The 23,689-nt window shown below is 31.1% G+C and overlaps 1 protein-coding gene and 1 long non-coding RNA gene across 2 annotated transcripts; one reads left to right on the top strand and one right to left on the bottom strand.

Moving 5' to 3' along the window:
• Positions 1–13,722: 13,722 nt before the first annotated feature.
• On the bottom strand, positions 13,723–18,918 carry LOC108460960 (serine carboxypeptidase-like 35). The gene is made up of 8 exons (XM_017760684.2): positions 18,573–18,918; positions 15,734–15,841; positions 15,460–15,648; positions 15,285–15,373; positions 14,906–15,193; positions 14,696–14,832; positions 14,281–14,373; positions 13,723–14,195 (listed from the first exon to the last, which is right to left on the bottom strand). Exons 1-8 carry the CDS (start codon positions 18,835–18,837, stop codon positions 13,937–13,939), a joined length of 1,428 nt encoding a protein of 475 aa, XP_017616173.1. The 5' UTR covers positions 18,838–18,918; the 3' UTR covers positions 13,723–13,936.
• Positions 18,919–22,477: 3,559 nt separating this feature from the next.
• Positions 22,478–23,689, top strand: LOC128291839 (uncharacterized). The gene is made up of 2 exons (XR_008281774.1): positions 22,478–22,597; positions 23,157–23,689. It is a non-coding gene; the product is annotated as an uncharacterized LOC128291839 (long non-coding RNA).

Genomic DNA, 23,689 nt, shown 5'->3' with positions numbered 1-23,689 from the left:
CACCATCTTCGATCTGCTCTGCTACTGCTTTGGGAGATAAGATCTTTAATCTTCAGTCTGCTTCCTTGCTACCTCAGGAAGATAAGACTATCATCTTCAACTTGCTCTCTTGCTACCTCAGAGAGATAAGGTCAATGACTATAATCTGCTCCATTGCCGATACATGGAGATAAAATTCGTCATCTTCGATCTGCTCCACTACTGTCTAGGGAGATAGGATCTTAAATCTTCAGTCTACTTTCTTGCTACCTTAGAAAGATAAGACTCAATCATCAACATGCTCTCTTGTTACTACATAGAGATAAGGCTAATGGTTTAAATCTGCTCCATTGCTGATACATGGAGATAAGATTCACCATCTATAATTTGTTCTGCTGCAACTTCAAGGAAATAAATCTAGGGCTTAAATCTGCTCCATTGCCGATACATGAAGATAAGATTCACCTCTTTCAATCTACTCCGCTTATATTTAGAGAAATAAGATCTTCAATCTTTAGTCTGCTTCCTAGCTACCTCAGGAAGATAAGACTACAGTCACCAACCTGCTCTCTTGCTACCTCAGAGACATAAGGTCAATAGCTAAAATCTACCCCATTGTCGATACATGGAGATAATATTCGCCATCCTCGATCTGCTCCACTACTGCTTAGGAAGATAAGATCTTCAATCTTCAGTCTGCTTCCTTGCTACCTCAGGAAGATAAGACTATCATCTTCAACCTGCTCTCTTGCTACCTTAGAGAGATAAGGCTTGGGGCTTAAATCCGCTCCATTACCGATACATGGAGATAAGATTTGCCTCTTCCTATCTTCAATCTTCTGTCTGCTCCACTGCAACCTCAGGGAGATAAGACCTGTATATTGAGCCTGCCCCACTGCAACCTCAGGAAGATAAGGCTCGTTGCTTAAATCCGCTCCATTGCCGATACATGGAGATAAGATTCACCATCTGTGGTCTGCTCCACTGTAACTTCAGGGATATAGGACCCGTTACTTCCACCTGCTCCACTGCAACCTCAGGGAGGTAAGGTTTGTAGTCTTCGATCTTTTCTGCTGCAACTTCAGGAAGACAAGATCTGACTTCACCAATGTCGCTACACTATCCTCTAGGGAACATGTCCTGTAGACTTGATGTTATATGCGCGTGTTTGTGCCAAATAATTAGGATGCTATGATTGAAATGAATCCAACGCTCCTAACTAAATGAGATATGAGTGATGTCAAATAATTAGGATGCTAGGATCAAAATGAATCGAATGCTCCTAACTAGATGTGATGCTGATGTCAAATAATTAGGATGCTATGATCGAAATGAATCAAATGCTCCTAACTAGATGTGTTATGAATGAATGCAAAAATGAGAATGGTCTTTTTAAATGATTTTTTTTAAAAAGATCATCGCTCGTTATTCACCAGGGTACTATCACTGATTTGTTATGCTGCCATCTTGTTCGACTGGTATTCTTGACAGAAAACTCAAAGAAACAATCACATTCTGCTCAACAAGCTTGCCCCGCTGTAATTTCAAAGTCCCTTACATTGTAACTCCTAGGACATAAAGTTTGAACTTCCCACTGCAACCTCAGGGGAATAATCATTTGATTTCCTCAATCTATCCCGTGACAACTCAGAAGTATAGGATTTTCAATCAATTTGATCTGTTATACCATTCCCTGGGTATAGTGAACAAATGTATATGCATGATATCTGCATGAATATAGAATACCATTTTTTTCTCAAGAATAACCCCATTACTTGTTCTTTGCCGGGATTATAACACCAATTAATATCTTTGACAGAAAATCCAAAGAGATAATCTCAATTTGGGTTTAAACATTTCAAATCCTTAAGCTTGGTAAGTTTTAAACAATAGTCCTGTTTCAGGTTCCTGTATTATTTAAAAACTTCCCAAAGTAATATGCGAAACCCCCCTTTATGAAAGTATTATTAGCCCAAAAATTATTATTTTAATCAAAATGCTTGAAAGAGATCATAACCGTGGACAAGAAAGGAATTAATTGAGAACATAGCTCAAAATAAACAAGCAAATGCAACCAAGAAAGAAATCTACTAGGACGTGACCTGAAAATAACAAGGTAATCAAAGATAACAAACAAAAAATGGGTAAAAATGGAAAACTAGGTGCCCCAAATATCGCAGCTTGAGCTTCTCTGTACCAACTTCTTGAGGACCATTTTGAGCTTAATCTGTGTTTAGGGGATCCGAAGTACTTTGTCAATGCCCCAAGACGTAACATACTTCTTTCATTGTTAATTCAGGCACGGCAAGACTATTGTACGCCCCGCTTTGTTCAAAATTTGAGCTGCCCTTTTCGGGTTTTCAACTCAAATCCCCTTTGGTCTCAAAGCGCCTTTTGCGGGTTTTCGCCCTGGCCTCTTCTTTTCTTTCTTATTTTTTATTTTTATTTATTTTTATTTTCATTTTTAAATTTTTATTTTTCTTTTTATTTCTCTTTTTTGATTTTTATTTTTTTTAAGGTCTCAAGGCGCCCTTTGCGGGTTTTCACCTTGGCCTCTCCCATTTTAGGTAAAATACTCTTTGACTGTATTTTGAATTTTCTGGACTGGGCAAATCCTTCCGGTCAATATCAATATTCCTCCAGAATAGGCCTTCTTTACTACCTAAGGTCCCTCCTGGTTCGGCATATTTCTTCTTTTGAAGTCCTTTTGTATAAGAAGGATCTTCTTCAATTTCAAGCTCCCCTCATGGAATTCGAGGATAGACCTTTCTGTCATAAGCTCGCATCATCTGACTGCGACGGATATCTTTTAAATTTGATTAATCATATCAGGATTTGACCCATTCTGATTCATCCAACTTTAGTTCTGCCAAGACTCGAAGAAAAAGAACAAAACATCTCGTTCTCAAAAACTGTTTCAATCCTCTAAATCAATGTGTTACCCCGGTGAAGATCCAGGCCCATGTTCGACAAATATAGAGGGTAAATGATAACTTCTTTATGCCAATCCTTACAAGACTCAGTCATTTTTCACTATGACCCTTGTTCTGTTGTTTGTTTTTCCTTTTCTTTTTTCTATTTTTGTACTTTTGTTTTTCTTTTTGAATGCCTTTGCTGCACTGTGATATAGTGTTTGATCTTTGAATAGACTGCAAACTTTTGACATTGTGTAGTTGTATTTGAAAGTGATCCTTTCTGACATTATTTCGTCAGCAACCTTTTTTTTCTTTTTTTTTTTTTATAGAATTTGATGACTATCAATCTTGTAATATTGACATATGAAGCGACCTTCACCCCCTTCGTGAAGTAACCAATGATTGCTAAGATGAATCGATGAGAATGGCCTAATAACATCCTTATCCCACATAGAGAAAATCTGTGAAGAAATGAATATGGCTTTAACCAATGCAATCCCCTTCCATGGTGGATCAACAATACCCAAACCTCATGATTAGCGTGGCTACCATGAAACCTTTAACATGTGCCCTTCTGGCACTGTATAGACATTTTGTATCATCCACAGATCTTAATATCTCAAATATATCTCGACATGATCATGTGAAAACATCTTTGAATTTCTTGAAGTAACTCAAAGACAATTCATTTTGTCCTTATAGTGACTCAGGTTTCAATCTTTGCCCCTTGATCACAATGTCCATTGACCCTTCATAAAGTAGGATCTTTTTTCATCTTGTTCTAACGTCCTTGACAAATCAGGAAATAAGTCACAATCTCTGTCATCTTCAAAGTCCTGAGATCCACTTAAACACCTATCTCACCCCAAAAGGGAGTTAGTTACAGCGTTGCTCATGTCATTAATATCTGGGGACCTATAGTAGGTACAAAGGCAAATTCCAAGGATAGTTATTTGTATGGTATAATCGTGAATGAAGAATGAAAGCTTATTTTTTTAAAAAAAAAATAGTCCAAAGAACAAAAGAATATATAAAGAATGAAAGAATATTTATTCAAAAAGAATGCATTTTATTGAAATAAAAATTTTTAGACACAAGCCTATTTCACAAAAGAATTCTTATTGCCCCTAGGCTTAAGACAACAAGCGTGTTTTGAATATTATTGTAAATCAGCTCTAAAAATACAAGGATTTCTTCCACAATCCCATTACTTAAAACACCCCAAGTACATAAGGGTTTGGAAACTTTTATTCCCTGGACCTTTCTTTGGATATGTCATTCAAATTCTCTTTGATGATTAGTGGTTATAACCCTTGGCTGGCCTATGTTGACCAATTTGAAAGGCATGCTCACGATGTTCGCTTCATTTGCCTTGTTTCCCGAGGTTGACCTTTTGGCACTTTCTCCCATATCTATTTTCCCATTTTTTATCGCATCTTCAATCATCTCACCAGACATTACTATATCTGAAAAGCTCAGAGTAGCGCTTTCCAACATATGATTAATGAACGGGGCTTTTAGAGTATTGATGAAAAGTATCGCAGTCTCCTTCTCTAAAAGAGGCGGTTTGACTTGTGTTGCTACCTCTCTCCATCTTTGGGCATATTGCCTGAAGCTCTCATTTTGTTTTTTTTCCATACTTTGCAAGGTAATTCTGTCAGATTCCATGTCGTTACATGGCTATACTACTTCATGAAAGCCTATGCTAAGTCCTTCCATGAATGGATTTTAGCACGACTCAATTGATTGTACCATTTAGCTGCTGACCCGATCAGACTGTCCAGGAAGCAATGAATTAATAATTGGTCGTTGTTAACATACCCTATCATCCTTCGACAGAACATTGTGATGTGAGCTTCAGGATAATTAGTCCCATTGTATTTTTCAAATTCTGGAATCTTAAATTTTGGCGGAAGTACTAGATCGAGGACCAAATTTAGATCCTTTGCGTTAATCCCAGAGTAGAAATCAACACTCTCCATTGCTTTCAATTTTTCCTCCAACCACCTATACCGATCCTCAAGTTGTCTTGGCAATTCCCTCTCTGCTTTTTCCATTTCATCTAGATCAGGAACTTCAATATTTGTTGGGTTGGCCCCCGGCTTAGAGCCTGAGCCTGTCGGGTAATCTACCGGTGCAGAGGTACCGGCCTGATATTGCTGAATTCTCACAATAGGTACACCTTGTGGCTGAGCATTTGTTGGGGTGAAACCCGGAGGGTAGAGAGGCTCCTCATTCTCCTTCCAAGTATTGATCATGAAACTTTTCTTTTCTTCAAGCCCCTTTGTCAGCAATTGAGACAACTGGTTCAACATATTCCTTTGAGACTCTAGCACCAGATCCCTCATATCTTGCCTAATCTTCGCCAGTTGCTTTTGCATCTGTATTTGTAACTGGTCTTGCATCTCTCTTTGAAGTTGTTCAAGTCTTTCCAATCTTTGATCCATATCTTTTGTCTTAACACGGGTACCGTAACGACGTTTGGTTGGTAAGTTTTTATTGGTTCCCAGATTAACTGAAATGATTTCAACTAATTAGGGACCCCTTTTATGAAAATTTAATGCAAATGATGAAATGATGCAATGCAATGCAAATGCATGGGATGAATGCAAAAGAAAGAGGTGTTGATTTTGAATTTAATTCCATTAGAACAACTTTTCTAGAAAACAAATTCCTTTACATAAAACGGATTACATATACGGCCTTGCTTTCATATTCCAGGCGAAGACACCAATCCCTTTTCTTTGTGAAATCCAGATCTCGCAAGCCTCCAATAAATGCCTCCACTAGCCCTTCTTTACTTGATCCAGGCCATGACTCATTATCTTCACGACATTAATTAGCTCTGTTAAGAAAATCGAGACGCGACGGTTCTCAAACAATCTTTATCGGCTTAAATCTTCAAGTAAAGACTTGTTTTTCTCCATGAACTGTCAGCCTTCTTCCGTCAATTCAGACAACCGTATTATAATCCACTTCATCAGGAAATTCGTTTTCTTATGACAAACTGTTCTATTTAGCAATCAAATATGAATCAACACCTCCTTTCTATGATGATGTAATGCAATGTAATTATAAACAAAAAAAAAACAAAACACGTTAGTACAAGTGAAATAAATATCAAATAAAGTACCTATTCAGGTGACCACTACATTTGGGCAAGGTTCTACGTAAAGTGGCTTCTCAAGATTCACTATATGTGGTTCGCCTCTAAAGAAAGGGTACCTGAACTAGCAGATTCCTCAATTCTCACCCATTATAGGCTCATATGAATCGAGTTCAGTTCAGGGGAATACATTTCCCTATGACCATGCGGAGATGAAAATCTCCCGAAATCATAGGTACAGATGTATCCCGGAAGCAATTCACTAGCCCATACGGAGGTGAAAACCTTACGAAAGCATAGTTTCTTACTCTCACTTAACAGGTATAACCACAGCGGTCATGCAATGCAATGCTATATTATTCTACAATACTCGAACCACAACAATCATGCAAACAAATGCAATTAAAAGAATCATGATTTTCAAAACAAATTTTCAATTCTTTGACAAAAGGATAGCAAATAATCAATTTTATGGCCTGACTCTCTTTATTCAATCCCCAATGGAGTCACCAAGCTGTCGAAACCCTTTTTATTCGGAAAACAATGGGGATCGACTTTTGAAAACGAAAATGTGGAGTCGCCACCAATCTCTTGATTTAGGTGTGATTGGACCACCTATTAAAACGTTTTTATTCAATGACAAATAAATTTAGTTCTTGTAAAATAAAAAACGGGTTCGGGAGTCAATTACGCATGAGGAAGGATTAGCATCCTCACTACGCCCAAAAATTGGTACCAATTTGATTTGATGCTATCCTTATGTCAAAAGACATTTTTTAAATAAAAGATTTTCCAAAGTATGACCCTTTTTAAAATGTTTGAATAGTTTAAATTACTAGTCAAAATTCTCTCGTTTTAAATATATGTAGTTTCATACCCAGTACGATTGAATATGATCCCTTATACATTTAAAATGCGATTGATTTTCGACTTTTGAAAACTCGTAAAAAGGTTATCCAAATATTTAGTTCACCGGAAAAATCATACCCAATACGATTGAGCACGATTTTTCGAACTCCCCAAATATTGGATATGGCCTTATTTCAGAATTTTTAAATGATAAAGAAAATTAAGAATTTGCTCAAAACGCTTTTATTCGACTTGAAAATAAAAAACGATTATTATCAATCAAAACATTGAAACTTGAACCACAGTGCAATAATATAAAAAAAAATCAAAGTTACAAACATGAATCAATATACATATATGAAATATTATACAAGTGGACAAAAAAGAACAAATTAACATACACACAATAGCAATGAGCTCACATCCAAAAAATAAATTAGAATAAAATATAACAAGTTTTGAACATAGATGAACAGAAATTGAAGTAATAGTACAAAAGACTGATTGACAATATACAATAATAATATATAAAATGACATGAAAAATAAAACACAACACATAATATACAGAGCAATATGGACACTAAGAGACAATATAATACACAACAATTTAAAAACTATATGAAAAACTTACAAATAAATAATGCATGCTAGGGTTTGACAATGGTTTACATATATAAAATAAACTTAAAAATATGTAAATGGGTATTAAAATAAAAATATTGTGAAAGAAGAAATTGAGCAAATATCATACAAAAATATTATAAAAACAATACATATCTATTTAAAGGTGATAATATACATACAATAATAAAAAAATTGATGTAAACAATATATAATGAAGATACAATAAAAATAAGGAATGAACAATATACATGAAAGATGAACAGACCAATATATAATAAAATTATATGTACATGAAAAATCTTAACTAACAGAGAAATATTAATATATATATATATATTTAAAGAATAAATTATGCATATAATAAATTTGGAAAGAAATACAAGTAGAAATTATATAAAATATCATGGAATTAAAATATAAACTATAAGATTGAATTAGCTTTATCATAAGCTATATACGTAATATATTTTAACAACATTATTACATATACAAATGGATTTCCTTTTTTTAAAATATATATATATATATTTAAAATAATATGATCAAATATATGCACCAATTATGTGAATAATAATCGTTTAAATGATACATAAAATATGTGGATTTTTCCTTGAAATAATAAAAGAAATATATATAACAAAATATAAGGGTAAGTTTAAAAGAAATCACATGTATAAAGTAATATAAAATTAATAATATACATAGCATTCTATCATGAATCATATATATATATATATATATAATAATATAAAACAAACATTAAGAAAAATATTATACAAAATGTTAAGTGATATGATATAAAAATTTTACAATAATGATTTTAAAAATAAAATAAAATTATCAAAGTAGTTAAAAAAATAAATAAATAAGAATTAAAAATGAATACTAAGTGAATTTTTTTAAAAATAATGATGAATTACATAGAAATAAAGAAACTCAATTAAAATAAAGTTAAAATGAAAGGGACAATTAATAAATTAAACTATTGAAATCAAAAAAGAACTAAAATGCAATGTGCGAGAATGTGCAGGGATCGAAACTGGAAATATACCGAGTCTCAAAGCACAATGTTTAAATCCGGGCTGAACTGAAATATCACACAAATTCTAACGAGAAATTTAAAACAAATAAAATGTGAATAAGGACTAATTAAAAAGTCAGTGCGAAAGAAAAGGACTATATGCGCAAATTAACCATCTGAAGCGCCAAAGCGTGGATCCAGCTTATGGCACCGTTTTGAATTCTGCATATAATCAATTCTAAAAAACTAAAATCCAATATGCAGCCATTTAAATGCCAATTAAAAAAAAAAGAAAAACCCTAAAACCTATTCCCTATTTACTTGGCCGAACCTAAGAGACCTTTCCACTGTTGCTTTGCCTCCATATTCGGCCAACGGCCATGAAGCAAGGGCCAAGTTTAGTCTCGTTCAACCACAAATCTGAAAGCCTTGCTCATAGGCTTCAAAATCTTCGCCTTGATTTCAGTTTCGACGAAGCAAACAAGGAGTTCAACGCCTCCTCCAACAACAAATAAGTCTTCTTTCTTTCTTTTCTTTCTTATAAATTTATTTTCATGCAATAGATAAGGAATGACGAAACAGAAATGAAAATCCAAGAAGAATACAATCTAAAATCACCTTAAAGCTAATTTCGAATGGATTTTTAGTATCTCTGCTATTCTCTTTGTGACCAAAAGAAAAAAGAAAAAAAAAACCCCCATTTACATCGTTTTTCTTCGGTTTTATAGCCGAAAAACAAAAATAAATAAATAAAATAAAAAATATAAATTTCATCACTGTCATTTGTTGTCTATTGCTTGTGGTTATTTTCAGTTGCAGTGTGTATGGCGTGGAGGAGTCGTTAGTGGAGCATGGCACGAGTGGAAGAATCGACTAGAGGTTGCAGTGGCTGAAACTTCTAGGGTTTCTGCCGAAAAAATCCTTAGTGTTTTGGGCTTGGGGTAATGGGTTATTTGGGCTAATTGGGTTATATATTTTTATTGGGTTTGAGGATTTATTTGGGTTAATTGAGTTATTTTATTATTTGTAAAAAAAAACCTTAGACTTTGACTAATTTTGGGCCATTTATTATTTTTGGTTTATAATGGGCCGGGCGAATTGGGCCTATTACATTCATTAATAAATTTTTCAACTCTAGGAGTTAGTTTCTTTGTGCAAGATTTCTTTCTTATGGTTTTTAGAAATAGTTTTCTTCTCGATTTTCTTCAAAGAGCCGTGGAAATTTGTTATTCATCCTTCAATTTGCCAATGATTATTTCTTGGAAGGTTAATTAGAATCATTAATTGATTTTGTTGGGATTTATATCTCAAAGGGTTCATTTGACACTTATCAATCTATCAATCATGTCCATCAGTTTACTCGTTCCATCTTCTCCGTACATATCGTCTCACCCCATGCAATCCAATATGTAATGCTTTGTAATAGAACAATTCAACACTAGAAATAGACATATTTAACATGTACTCAATTCATCACTAGCAATAGACATATTTAACATACACTCAATTCATCACTAGCAATAGACATGTTTAACATGCAATCATTAAACAGTAGTAGTAGGCATGCTAAACATGTAATCAGTAATAAAGTGGTATGAATAACATTATTAGTTTATTATTCACATATCGTGCATATAACAGTAATAAAGCAATCAATTAGATCAAGAATTCCAAAATACTCATATTATCAAGGACCCAATTGAGTGAACTAAAACCCTAAAAATAATTCAGGGAATATACAAGGACTAAATTGCACATAACATAAATTTTAGGGCAAAAATGTAAGACAGGGAACACACAATCATGTGTCCAGGCCGTGTGGAAGGGTTACACGGCCACGTCGCCAAGCCATGTAATAGATTGTGGTCATGTGGCAAATGTAAAAATTAACCTACAGGAGAGATATGGTCGTGTAGAAGGGTTGTGGTCGTGTGGTTCACAAACTAGCCTAAGGCTTTCAAGGCACATGATCGTGTGGAAGGCCATGTGGTCCACCTGTGTGGTCCACATGCCCATGTGAAAGACTGTGTGGCCCTAATCCTACACATAATCACCACTGATTGCTTAGGAAAGACACACACCTTTCATCGAGGGTCCGATCGATGTTTCTTATGCTCGGTTCTGGTTTGATTCACCTAAATTAGGTCCTTCAAACGATATTTACACACGAGATAATGATTGATTTCAAGATTTATCAAGATTATCTATATATTTGGCAAGAATTGAAAAAGGATTGTTTAATCGAACGTAGGACTAGTGCCAGATAAAAAAATTACAGAAATTTAGGATCTAAACTTTGGAATGAGGTGTACTTACCATTACTTGGAAAAGATCGAGATACTATTTATGGCAATTACGAAATCAATTGTAAAACGATTGATTGAAGGATGTTTTAATCTGGGAAAGCAAAATATTCAACAGCAAAAAGATGTAAAATTTGATACAAAGAAGAAGAAAGAGAAGTAAAAGGGAAGAAATAGAGAGATGAAAGAAAATTTCTAATAAGGATTGAAAATAAAACAAGAAGTCAAGTTTAATTAGGAAAAGTTGGGTTAAATACCTAGGGTTTGAGGAACCCTAGGGGCGGCATAGCAATTTTCGCATTGCTGTCGAAAAAATAAAATGGATGTAGGGATAGAGTGGCTCGAACCTAAGTCACTTAAGGGAATAAAATAACGTTTAACCATTAGGTTATCATCCATTACTTATTAAGTTTTATCTCTGACTAAGTATATTTTAGAGTGGTTTTTATTTTAGGTTGCTGAAAATAAAATGAAAAGAAATGTGAGAAAGGAAGCTCAAACCTAGGACCTCTAGGATAGCATAGTAGCACTTAACCATCAAGCCTAGCTATTCAAATTTTGGTTTATCCATTACAATTAACCCCCTATATTTTGGGGCATGACAAGCTCTATTAAATCATTCCACTTGTGATAAAGATTCTTTCTTGTTCCACCAAAGACAAGATTCGAGGACGAATTTTTTCAAGGAAATGGGGAATAATACATACACGGATTGCTTTCATCGAAGCTGCCAATTTTCAAGTTTAGAAAATCAATCAACTTACGACAACATTTTGGATGGGATCTAGGTATTTTTGGGTTGAGAGGTCGCATAGCATTTGAATAGCTATCTCTTAGCTTCGAAACGCACTTTGAATCACTTAATTATGAGTTCAAGAGCTCAAGTTATGATCGCTTTAGTGAAAATTGCATGAGCAGAATTTCTTGACAGGACTATTATAGAAATTATGAGTTTCAGGCTTTTAATTCGAGTTTAAATCATATTGGGTTCGATTTTTAGGGCTTAATTTTTATTATATAGGAGCTCAATATTGTATTTATTAGGTTTTCTTATTTATTTATTCTGAATCTTGGATTTTTTTTAAGTATTTAATGTTGTCTAGGAGATTTATGTTTTTTAGTCAAATAAGGAAGTTTAGTTTTAAACTACTTTTTATTTAGATAAATTAGAGTTTCATTTAGATGTACTTAGCTAGCCTATATAAAGGTTTCTTCATTGCTAATTAAGCAAACAACTGTTTTCATTAATAAAGTTTTCAACTTTGGGAGTTAATTTCTTTGTGCAAGATTTCTTTCTTGTGATTTATCTAAATAAGAGTAGTTTTAAACTAAATTTCCTTATTTGACTAAGAAACATAAAAATCCTAACGACTTAAAATACTTTAAAAAAATATGCAAAATTCGAAATAAATAAATAATAAACACAATATTGAGATTATATATAATAAAAATTAAGCCTAAAAATCTAGCCCAATATGATTTAAATTCAAATTAAAAGCCCAAAATTTGTAATTTCCGTAATAATCATCTCCAGAAATCCTGCTCGGCGCAATTTTAACTAAAGTGATCATAACTTGAACTCCTGAACTCGAAATTAAGTGATTCAAAGTGCATTTCGAAGCTAAGAGATATGTCTTTGAACCCCATGAGACATATCAACCTAAAGATGTCTAGATCGCATCCAAAAAATCATCATAGATTAACTGATTTTCCAAGCTTCGATAATACAATTTAATAAACTATCAGTAAATAATCGGGATACAAAAGAAGAAATTATTTTCTTATTTGATAAAGAAAAAATATATATACAAATAGTTTATTGTTGTTGGACTTTAGTTTCATAAAACTTTTGTCCGTAATAAATGCATAAAAGTTAAAAAAGAAGACAAAAGAACTATTAACTCAACCCTACCCGATGGCCAATAGCTAACGTGGTCGACGGTTGCAGCCGAGTAACGTAACTGTCTTCGGTGATTTTTCCCAATACATATAATATAAGGTATATAAGCGCGTTGCTTTGGAATTGATAACGACTAGAAACAGATTGATGTATGCTTAGGCATAGGAGGCATGGTGACAATATTATACATCCATTTGTGTCATAAAAGTTAGGCTTTTGAGGAAGCATTCTCGTTATGTGGTGGATAAGGTTACACATTTCTCAATTTTAATCATTGCTTCACTACTACTTGCTAAACCCATCCTTTATGGCAAATTAAAGTAAATAGTTTATACTTCCAAAAATATTTATTTTTTAATTTTATTGGTCCAATCAAAATGGTCGAGTGAATTAGGTCAGCTCGAATCGTATTTCGATTCTACAAAGAATTTGGATAAATTATATAGTTATTTAATTATTAATATTTTTATTATTTAATTATAAAAGTTACAAAATAATTATTTAATTATCGAATTTTTATCATTAATTGTTAAAAGATTATTTAGAAACTTTTAAAATAGATATAATAGTAATTTTAACATTCAATATTTATACATTGTGTTAATTTAGTCTTAACTTTTTTAAAAAATTAACACTCAACATTTACGCATTGTGTAAATTAATTTTTTGTGACATTGAGAGTTAATTTTAAAAGAATAAGAAAATATAAAATCTATTATCTTAAATCTTTTGTACATTTTCTATCAAATTTAGTTGATAATTTTTTTTAGCTTTTAAATGAAAAATCACAAAGAAACTGCAAAAATGACTAAATTATACAATGTGTAAATGTTGAGTATTAATTTTTTTAAAGTAAGATTAAATTAATACAATATATAAATGTTGAAAATTAAAGTTACTGTAATACTAATTTTAAAAACTATAATAAAAAGTTAAAATCTATCCATTGTGAAATTTGAATATAATTGAATTTTATATAAATTTTAATAAATATATTTTGGAGTATATAACTTCAATAATCAATTATTTCAAAAATCATAAACGAAAAATGATTATAGCAACAATGCAATAATGACAAACACAAGCGTATCAAAATCACGAGGTAAAAAAATTCAATGAGGAACTTGGAGGTGATTGGTAGCTAAAAAGACTAAAATAGCAAAATGTAATGAAGGAAACGTCCAAATTCTGGTTGGTGAAACATAATGGATAGCATTAGCAAGTAGCTAGCTAGCGGCTAGAAACGTGAAGAAGGCAAGGTGTTGGCAGAGAGAAAATGGGTGAAGAGAGAAAGGGACTGGCGAGGAGCAAAGACGGGGACTTGATGGCCAGCACCACGCACGGTGGCAAACGTCAGTCCCCCTTCATACACCTCTACCCATCCACCCACTTGGCTCTGGTGGAACCATGCCCTCCATTCTTCTTTTACTTTTAGTCCCATTTTCTTTATGCTGTACCTCGTTGATGTCACTGGCACCCTCCCATCTGTATCCCCACTGCCATAACAACAACATTCATTCAATTAAATCAAAATGTTTTGTAAATGTATGTATGTATGTATGTATGTATGTATGTATGTACCTGTAAATCCAAATACGTAGGCCAGCATTGAGGTGTTTTTGAATGATGGGCAAAACAGAGTCAGGCGAGTCATTCCAACCTTGGATTTCACCACTGCCAATATTTATGTTGACGAGTAAGTCAATAACATTCAAATCAAGAGATAAACAGAAAGAAAAGCTTGAACGATAGCTTGTTTCTATAGTTGTTGGGTATTTAACAGTTTGGATGCCATAGTGAAGTGAAAAGGAAAGGTCAAATAAAGTGGCACTTCTTGTCTCATTCATTCATTAAATTTTATGTGTTATGTAAACAGAAAGAAAGCTCTACTTCGATGATTAAACACATGCTGTCATTAAATACTCGAAAGCTCCAGGATGCCCTCTGCCTACGTACCATAATCATAGCATAGATTAATTAGAAAGCTTTTTTATACCTGCATGTAGTGTAGGGATATGAAAGCTTTGTGAGATTAGCATGCAATGCACTTTGAACATCTTCTCTGTTGAAGTACTTCTCAACATACTCTTCTGTGCATGGATCATAGCCCCTTGGTAGCATATGCCAAATACCCTATTCCAAATCAAGCATTTTAGCAAACCAGTGCATACACATACATACATATAGGGTTTATTTGGGGAATTACATGTTGGGAGAGGAGACGAGGAGCTACAGGGAGTTTGGGAAAGGTTCGTCTTGTTCCAAGAGCTTTAATGCAAACAGGAGTGTAGATGCTGTACATATCGATGTTAGCATAAGCATCCATGAAACCTTTCATATGATCGGCGCATTGAACCGTTAGATTATTAGTTTGTTTAAAGTCACATTCCTTGTTTATTTTGTCGTAGAGTTGGTCCGAAATGATGGCGTGGCTCCATGCATAATCGAACAGCCCCAACGTGTCTGTCGGTTCGTTGATCGCAGCATTTCCGATCTGAATACATTACAAAAACACCCAAACAAGCATAAGTATCTATTGTTTATCTCAACTTTCCAATTCAGCTCCAACTCGACTCAACACATACCATGAATCCCTTGAAATTAATGTAGGAATCTGGACTTGACCCTTGGTTTTTGTCATAAATGAGTTGAGCCAGCTGGGGAACATAATGACCTGACGGAGACAAAAGCAATAAAAGGAAAACATGAATGATGGTTCATATATATTTAATATATAATAATGGATGGGTAACCATATACCAGCATAGCTCTCTCCAGCAATGTAAAAGTCATGGGATTTGAAGTTAGGGAACCTTTTGAACCAATTAATTAAGAAAGTATAAGAGTCGGCTGCTGTAACTTGATCACCCAGTTTATGTAAATCTTGGGAATTGTTGGTGTATGAAAACCCCACTCCAACTGGTGCCTCCAAAAACAGTATATTTGCAACTACATATGTATATATAACAAGTTAGTATTGGAAATCAAGAAAGATATATGTATATATACTTGAATGGAAGTAATGGGGGGGTACCTTTATTCCAAGAGAATTTGTTAAAAGTAAGGCGAGTGCCATTGCTACGAATAAGGAAAGGACCAAGTTCTTGTGCTGCTCCGTAGGCCACTGATGAGCAACCAGGTCCTAAAACATTGCCATTTCAGTCAATGCCATCATAATTCATCTCTTTTTCTTGTTATTCTGTCTTAACATAAATTTAATCGTTCAAATTGAACCTAATTAATTTAAAATAAAATACAATTTGTATAAAGACAAAGAGAAGCTTCTTACCAACCAAAAAAGGAGAAAGAGATATATGGTTTTGACAAGAAAGGGGAAACTATTCTACTAATTCACTAGAATTGGGGGAGCAGCTGGGTCTCAAACCCAAAATATCGACACATGAGAATTTGTCAGTCACATGTAGCCACAAGCATTCGACCCACAACTATTTCTTTTGTATAATTAAATCAGATTGTATTTTGATTTTTTTATTAAAAAAAAAAAGCAAATCAATCCTTTTAAATTAGATTAAAAAATAAGTTAATTTTTTTAAAAACTTCAAATGGAATAGCCAGATAATAATATGTTATGTGCCACATATATTTTATTCTAACGTATATAGATCAATTTTAAACAGTAAAAATAAATAAAATTTTTAATAAAATAATTAATTAACTCTTTAATCTAATATATATAAATAAATTTATCTATTTTTAATAGAAGAAATAAAATATAATTCAACTCCAATCTTTTCTAATATTACTAAAATCCAACGAATTTATTATTACAGTCAATAATAATTAATTACACCATTCCATAAAAGACAAGAAGTAATATTTTTTAAAAAATCAATAAAAGTATATAGTAAAATATAGAACAAGTTGGGCATTGATCGGACGGCTCATGTTTATTGATAGAAAAAAGATATTAATTTTGTAGGAGATGGACACATTGAGTCAAAGTCCCAAAGGTAATGGCCACCCAACAGGTAGGGTCAAAGTAAGTGATGGATGTGTCCAATGGCCATGCCAATTTTGAAAAATGATTCACACTTTCATATACTAGCATTAATTTAGGAACTCCAAAATTTGACTTTCGTGCCGCGACTGATAGGACAATATGATTTTTATTAGCTAAGTTATTCATTATCGTAAACAATTAAATAATAAATATAAAAATAAATTGATTCTTAATTCGATTAGTATAAATATTATTATTAACATAAAATATATGAGTTCGAGCGTGTTATAATGCATCATTCTCTTAATTATAAATTTAAAAATTACCAATAATTCTACATATTGTATTAAAAATATATATACAATCAGAATCATAAAAATTAGAGAAAAGATAAAAAATCCAAAAATAGTTGAAAACTTAAAATTTCAAGTTCATAGGCCGACAAATGAATGAATGATTATTCTTGGAAGAAACACTGCTGCTGCACACTGTACAATTATTGTGTTTTCGAGAGTATTCATTTTTAATTATGAAAACAGGTTTTTATAATTAAAAGTTCAAATATATTATAAATTCATGTATTCATAGTCAATTAGTTTTAAAATTCATGTTAATTTGTTAATTTTGTTAAAATTATTTTTTAAATTTAGGTTAATTATAACAATCATTTTTAATAGTGTTAACAATTAAATTTAAATTTTAAAATTTTAAAATAAATATTAAATTCTTAAATAAAAGTATTGTAACTAAATTTTAAATTTGTGAAAAGGAATAGAGATATGAAAACCTAATTAAAAAATACTTTTTTTTCTTCGTATATCTAAAACTCATTTGGCCAAAACTCAGCTTTTTTCTGGTTAGTTGATGATTTTTGTCTCTTGCGAAGAGCAAAACATTTAGTTTTTGAGATTGAAAATTAACTTTTCTAAGTTTTAATTTAATTTTAGATTAAAAATATTTGATGATGGTTAATGTGATAAAAACGAATTTGATTTTGCACATAAAAAATAAAAAATTAAGTTTAATGCATTTACTACATTTAATTTTATACATCATAAAATTACACAGGGTAATTGTATCAAAATATTAACTCAAAAAAAAAACCACACAAATAAATTTAAAATATTTTTATGCAATTTTATAATTTATTTTAAAAATTTAGAAAAGTTATTCCCATAAAAGTTATTTGTCTTGTTTGATTGACCATTGAAAAATTAAATTAACTAAAATTAATATTTTTATAATATTTGATAATTTAAAATAAAAAATTCAATAAATATTTTTATAAAAAATAGAAAATTATAAGTAGATAAGAGCTATTTATCAGTTAATGAGAAATTTTAATTTAATTTTATTTATTTTAATATAATTTTATTTATTTTAATATTATATTATCCTACAAAATTTTTAAGATTTAAATTTTAGTTTTTGTTTAGAATAAGATAAAATGTTTAAAAATTAAAGATAGAATGTAGAATATATTTTTATAACTTAAAATATATATTTATGTAATTAATTTTAAGTAATAATTTTATAACTTAACTTTTAAATACTTATTTTTAAACATTTAATTTTTAAATTATCAAACTTAAATTTAAATTAAAAATAAATTAAAAATAAATATTAAAAATTAAACTTATAATAGTTAACCTTTAAATTTCCCTAAAGTTGAAAATTTAATTTCTTACAACCTCTAAAATATTTTGTTATGACAACAAATATTCTCCTCTTTTACTGTGGGAAAATAATAATAAATCACAGCACTCATCAGCTGCTCTGCTCCAATCAAAGTCCTTTAGGGACAAATGTTTGAAAACCTGTTTCATCTTTGACTCTTTCTCATTTTAAGTTTTCTTTAAGCATTAAGTATGTAAAGCTATGAAAAGAGAGACTATGTAAAGAAGATGCCAACCTCCATTAAGCCAAAGAACTAGGGGCTTGTTGGAAACTCCATCTTGGGCTTCGAAAAACCAGTAGAACAAGGCTTTGGAGTCTTGAGGTCGGAGCTTGACGTACCCAGCATAGTGCCGGAACTTCACCGGCGGCTGTCCAGGCAAGTTAGTCACCCTGTCGGTCTCTTGCTGTTCGGCGTAGGAGGGTTGTCTGCTTTGAGTGAAGGTGGGGATATGAATGAAGAGAAAACAGCAGAGGAGAAAACAGGGGCTTAACTTTGCCATTGAAATTGGCAACAGCTCCAAGGGGGTAATGAAGAAGTGGGAGAGGCCGTAGAAAACAGAGGAGTGGGGTTCTGTTTTATATATAATGGGAGTATCCAAAGAGTCCAATTATTTTTTATTTTTATTTTTATTTTTTATTTTTATTTATCGAGTTTTCTTTAATTAAATTTTATTATAAAATTAGATAAATAGCAATATGATTTCTTAAAAAAATATTTTTAATATTCTACCACTTGAATTAACGTAGACTAAATCTCTATCAATCCATCTATATCTCTTCGTGGAATTAAGAGAGATAAAAAAATTTAAAAACTAAGCATACATACCCTCGAGAATAATATCTTTATTGAAAATTCGAAATCCATCCACCCTCAATCAAGCTAATTATCACAATTTCATTGAAATTTTTTGAAAAAAAAAAAAACCTTCCCTTTAATCAACCATTAATAAAAGATAAAAACGAAAATTAAAAGCCCATGGCGGTGCCCAAAGTCTCGTGAGACTCGTACTTGCTATTTTATCTTCGGTTTGGTACAATAATACTATACTTTTGTCTTTATTTCTTCTTTTGTCTTTTTAACTTTAATTTTTCTTTTCGATTTCAGTATAAAAATTGAACTTAAAATTAAATAACCATTAAATGGTTCACGAGCATGAGCATGAGCATAGTTAATTTCATCTCTATTAAAACTTTAATTACTATTTAATTTTTTTAGTGAATTATAATAATAGAATAAAACCCAAATAACTAATATGATTAGTTCAACTCAAACATATGCTACATTTAGAAGGGTGAAAATTTTTACCATAAAATCATTACATAGACTTCAATTAGTATTTCATTAAAGGTTGAAGCTAATATTACTATATTTATATATTTCAACATTGTGACCTTTCTTTTGTGAAAGACATTGGCCTTTTTTTTTCTATTTTAAATCATTGAGTAACATGCAATTAGCTTTTTTGTTACAATTATTATTACAACTAGGGTAAAAGTTTAATAATTAATGGTAAAATAGATAAAATCTAAGATTAAAATGAGAGAATTTGACCTTTTAACTCACTCACTAGTTATTTGTTTGCCTTTATGGTATAATGTACAAATAGGGAGTCATTATGAAACTAATAAATAGTATTTGTCATAAGTTTACAAGGAGCACTTTGAACACACTTTTAAGCAATGATAATCTTCAAGATGTAAGGAGAGTTAGGTATAGTGAACTAAGGTATGATTCTTGTGACTCTACAAAGTTATTCTCTCAATCTATAATCACTTTCTTTTTATTAACTGAACTATTAGAGAGCTTTTCAAAGTACTAATTTACGCGCTCTCATAATCTTTCTTTATCTTATAGGCTTAAGACCTTTATCAACCCCATAACTATCTTCAACCCATCTTCCTCAAAAAGACTTAAACACCTTTCATTTCAAAGTTTTAACATCATCTTAGGGCTAATTTAGAAATGTTTTTGAAAAGTGCCGTGGAAAAATATATTTGAAAAGTTTAGTTTAAGATTTGAATATTTAGTATTGTTGTTAAAAAGTGCTTTTGAAAATAAAATATCCATTTTAAACATGTTATTATCAAGTAACAAATATGCCCTTAAATAATGTTTAAATTAGTTAATATTATTATATTTTAGTAAGAATATAAAAAGAATATTATAACTTGATAATATTTTAATATATAAAATATAAATTTTAAATATTTTAAGCAATAAATATTAACTATTTATAAAATTTAATTAGAATATATAAACTATATTTTAAATATTTAAATATAACCATTAAATATTTGTAATTAGATATTAACACATTTGTATTATTTTAATTTTTTATTCTTAATTAATGATTTTAACATATTTGCAATTAAGCATTAATACGAAAAAAGAAGGGAAAGTACAATGTTATTGGAGAGGTGAAAAAGTAATTAAGCATCAAAAGTTCTTTTAGGAGAGGAAAAATTAAAAATTTTAGCTTCTCCTTTTCAGAAATATTTTTTTAAAATTGTTTTTGAAAAATAAAAAATTTCAGCCAAAAGTAACTAACAAACTCTTAATATCATTGAGAGTTGGGGTTTTCTTTTAGTTTACCTTTGATTTTCCTTAAGATATTGGTTTTTTATTTTTTTTTCCTTTCAACTATACAAAAGAAAATCATTTTAACCTTTTTCTTTTTTCTTCGTTTCTTAATTTTTGAATTTGTGTTTTTTCTATCAAATTATTCAAATTTGGATGAAAAATTTGTTGCATTCACACTACAACATGTACGCCACCTCAGCAATTAATTAAAATTTGGGTAATCTACAAAAATAGTCACTTTTGTTTGCTTCATGTTACATTTTAGTCACTTATGTTATTTTTTTGTTACGAAATGATCACTCTACCGTTAAGTTTCGTTATCTCTCTAACGGTAATTCTACGTCGCAGTCCAACTAGATTTTAAGTGCCAACTTGGATTTTAAATGGGATGAAAATAGATTCTTAATTAAAAAAATTAATTAATTAAAATTTTTTTGGTGAATAATTAATTAAAATTTTTAAACCTAAACCTTAACTAAAAGAATTGTTATCTCCTCTTCTTTATTTTTCTTCCGTCTCTTCTTTTGTTCAATGGTTTTTTTTTCATTTGACTAGAAAAACTATTATTAAGATCAAAATAGTTGAAATCAAATTGACCACTTCATAAAGATGGATTCAATGGAGGGTTCAGGTATATCTTTTGGTCCGCTATGATCGAGCATCAGGGTGTTCCTGCAGAAGACAAATGTAAGCTAAGATTAGCGACATTGCAAATTTTGTGCGGAAGAAAATTTGGTCAAGTAGCACCTTCAGATAAATAGCCCAGAGATGGTCATCAGTAATTATCATCTGTTGCTTCTCATCCCAAGTAAATCCATCATGGTCAAGTAGATATTTCATATCATTGAATTGTTTCCTCAAGTTCATAAAATTCATGTTCACAAACAATTTCAAAAAGTAGAATAAAATATCAAAAATTTTAATTTAGGGTTTTCATTAAACAATAAAAAATCTAATCTTTTATTTTTCAGTATTGAATAAAAGAGATAGAGAAATGCAAATAAGACATATTTGAACCCTCCATTGAATCTTTATGAAGCAATCAATTTGATTTCAACTATTTTAATCTTAATAATAGTTTTTCCAGTCAAATGGAAAAAAAAAACTCATTGAACAAGAGAAGAGATGGAAGAAAAATTAAAAGAGGAGATGAATAGTTTTTTTAGTTAAGGTTTAAGTTTAAAAATTTTAATTAATTAAAATTTTTAATTAAAAATCTATTTTTATCCCATTTAGTAATTCAAGTTGGCACCTAAAATCTAGTTGGACTACTACGTAAGATTACCGTTAGAGAGATAATAGAACTTAACGGTAAAGTAATCACTTCGTAACAAGATAATAACATAAGTGACTAAAATATAACATTTCAAACATAAGTGGACTAAAATGTAACCTGAAGCAAATAAAAGTGACTATTTTATAGATTACCCTTAAAATTTTGTAAAACTTTAAAATTTTAAAAATTAAAATATATAAAAAAATTCAAATAAATTATAAAGTTTTTTTAATTATTCACCGATTAAATTATTTATAAATTATAAGCTTGATTATTAACTTTTGATCAAATTAAGGGTTGATTCATTAAAGTAAAAAAAGAAAGAAAAAGAAAATCCAAGCTTCGAACTTGAAGAACTCAAGTGAACTCGATCGACGATCAGTTAAACAAAGAACAAGAAGAGGTGCTGGAAATCAACAAGCTTCACAAGAAGCTTCAAGCTAGAAAAATTTCTCAACACTTTTTCTTCTTTTAGCTTCAAATTTCATGATCTCGGTTGATTTATTTGGTCCCTAAGATTAATGGGTTTATTTTAGATTATAATTGAAATGTGTTTCTTTTGGCTCTCTGGGAATTTATTTTTTCACTTAAAAAATTGATTTTTGAAGTGACTTTGTTCTTGCCTCTCTGGGTATTTATTATGAACAAGTCTGACGGCTAGCACCCCTCATCACCATCTACGACTGCAATAACCCTTTACCAATAATCTAACATTTTACCATACCCGAGCCCTTAAATCATGATCCTAACAACTATGGGGCAAAGCCAAGAATTATTTTAGGGGGCCGGTATTAAATTACAATTTTTTTGAAAGATCATAATGTAATTATATAATTTCATTACTTTAGAAGGGATTGAATAGATTTTTTTTCATATTTCAGAGATCAAAGTGAAATTTTACTATAATTAATTTGTTATTTTATTATTTCTAGAGGGATTGAATTGAAAATTTTCATTTTTAGGGAGGCCAATGCCACTGCTAGCCACCCAGCATAGCCTCTGCAACAACCCAAACAGAAATCAGAAGGTAGAAATCGAAAAATAAAAATGGAAGAACAAAGAAGCGGAAATTGAAAAGAAAAGCAGAGTTCCAGGTATCCTTCTGCAAATCTAGACGATGAGAAGGTGGCTGACGACAAGAGGAGACATATAATACGAAACCGAGTAAATATGACGACGGATGGCAACAAATTGAGGCTTTGGAGTCGAAATCGTGCTTGGGGTTTCAAAGATTTTGATTTTTCCTAGGAGAAACCTCAATCGCTGGATGTATAGAGGGTGAGGAGAGCTTCATTTTGGTGGTGGTACTAATCGGAGACGGGCAATAGAAGTGAACAGCGACCGCCTGAGGAAAGCTTGACGGAGACTTTTTTGTTTTTGCTCAATTTTTAAACAAAAAAGAAGAAAATGAAAATTATTAATATAAGTTTTTGCCCATTTTTAAAATTTTATTTAGTTCGTATATTAATGGAAAAAATGAAAATGATTAGTATAA

This window comes from Gossypium arboreum, chromosome 4, assembly GCF_025698485.1.
Source record: "Gossypium arboreum isolate Shixiya-1 chromosome 4, ASM2569848v2, whole genome shotgun sequence".
Taxonomy (NCBI): Eukaryota; Viridiplantae; Streptophyta; class Magnoliopsida; order Malvales; family Malvaceae; genus Gossypium; species Gossypium arboreum.
The sequence above is the reverse complement of the archived record's forward strand: the minus strand, read 5'-3'. Positions and strand labels throughout refer to the sequence as shown.